The sequence below is a fragment of the Amphiura filiformis genome, chromosome 5 (assembly GCF_039555335.1).
Source record: "Amphiura filiformis chromosome 5, Afil_fr2py, whole genome shotgun sequence".
NCBI classification, from domain to species: domain Eukaryota; kingdom Metazoa; phylum Echinodermata; class Ophiuroidea; order Amphilepidida; family Amphiuridae; genus Amphiura; species Amphiura filiformis.
The window spans coordinates 17,425,681-17,427,337 of NC_092632.1; the positions used below are offsets into that span (position 1 = coordinate 17,425,681).

Consider the following 1,657-nt stretch of genomic DNA (forward strand, 5'->3'; position numbering starts at 1 on the left):
GCTATACAGAAAGATAGCGGCTTTTATCACATGGCGAGGAACAACAGAGTCAAACGCACCCTCCACCAAAGGAAAATTAAGAAAACATCACGGTGCTCAAGACTAAACCACAAGAACACGCAGAAATTAAAGAAAACACATCAAGAAATAGAGAGAGCCTCGGCTTTCATTACTAACCTATCGGACTATGAGCTTTCGGACGACCAAATCCTAGCTCTATCCAAAGGTCTTGGGTTCATCCCTACTCCCGACAAACCGAGCAAAAACGCCATCATGCGTGATTGTAATGACCTCATAAAATTATGAGAATAAGGTACCACGCCTCACTCAGTAAATGGCCTAAAAGACACAAGTTCAGACTTCCATCGCAATGGCAACCAGGTCCCACCATGTGCAATGACCTGGACTTTTACGAGAATCTTAAAATGGAACTGTCCGAAATCCCAACCAAGAAAGTCAAACCCAACTATAACCCAAATGAGAAAAGGGCATGGGAAACTCTGAAGAAAAACACTCAGATAATACTCAAACCCTACGACAAAGGTAGAGGTATAGCAGTAATATCTAAGCAACACTACCTAGAAGAGGGATACCGACAACTAAGTAGAAATGACCAGTACCTAAAACTAGATTATAACCCAACAAAGGCTACAGCAGACATGCTACACAGTCTAGCCTGCGAAATGTATGTTGAAAAACAAATCGACATAGCTTTGACAGACTACCTGGACCCATTTAATGGGCAAATGAGAACCCCGGTTTTCTTCATGCTACCTAAAGTCCACAAAACCCCTCCACCAGGAGTACGATTTGTAGGAAGACCAGTTGTCTCCAACTGCTCCTCTCCACTGGAGAGGGCCTCAGAACTCATAGACTTCTACCTTCTACCAGTGGTGAGATCCCAACCCACTTACCTGAAGGATACAGGGGACACCATCAGGAAGATCGAAAACTTGACTCTACCTCAAGGCATCATTTTAGCCAGTCTGGATGTGGTTTCGATGTTCACATCGGTCCCACAAGATCAAGCTTTTCGAGTTACTTTGGAGACACTCGCAAATCTGGACCCTTTTGATTACGACCCAATCATTCCAGATATGAAATACATGGTAGAACTCCTACGCCTGGTGTTATACAGGAATTCTTTTGAATTCAATGACGAATACTTCCTACAAACCTCAGGGGTACCTATGGGCCAAAGATCATCAGGTAGCATATGTAACCTTGTAGTCCATGAATTGGAAAACAAGATCTTACAATCGACTACACACATCCACACCTTATACAGGTATATGGATGACACGTTAGTTTTCTGAACGGGAAGTTTAGAAGACCTACAAACTTTCGTCCAGCAGGTGAACACCTTCCACGACACTCTGAAGTTTACATATGAAGCTTCCGAGGACACCATCCAATTCCTAGACCTGGTCATATACAAAGGCAAACGCTTTAAAGAGAGTATCCTGGACATCAAATGTCATACAAAGAAAACAGAGACAGGACAATTCTTACATAGATCATCATGCCACCCACAGCCAGTTTTCGATGGTTTCGTACGCGCTGAAGTCATGCGATACGCAAGAAATAATAACAACTATGAAACATTCTTGGAAAAGAAAGATTTCTTCATGGAGAAACTTTCCACCAGAGGCTACAG

At 42.9% G+C, this 1,657-nt stretch overlaps 1 protein-coding gene across 1 annotated transcript; it reads left to right on the plus strand.

Annotated features, from left to right (window-relative positions):
- Window positions 1-389: 389 nt before the first annotated feature.
- On the plus strand, window positions 390-1,316 carry LOC140152035 (uncharacterized). The gene has a single exon (XM_072174336.1). The coding sequence runs from the start codon at window positions 390-392 to the stop codon at window positions 1,314-1,316; it is 927 nt and encodes a 308-aa protein (XP_072030437.1).
- The last annotated feature ends 341 nt before the right edge of the window (window positions 1,317-1,657 follow it).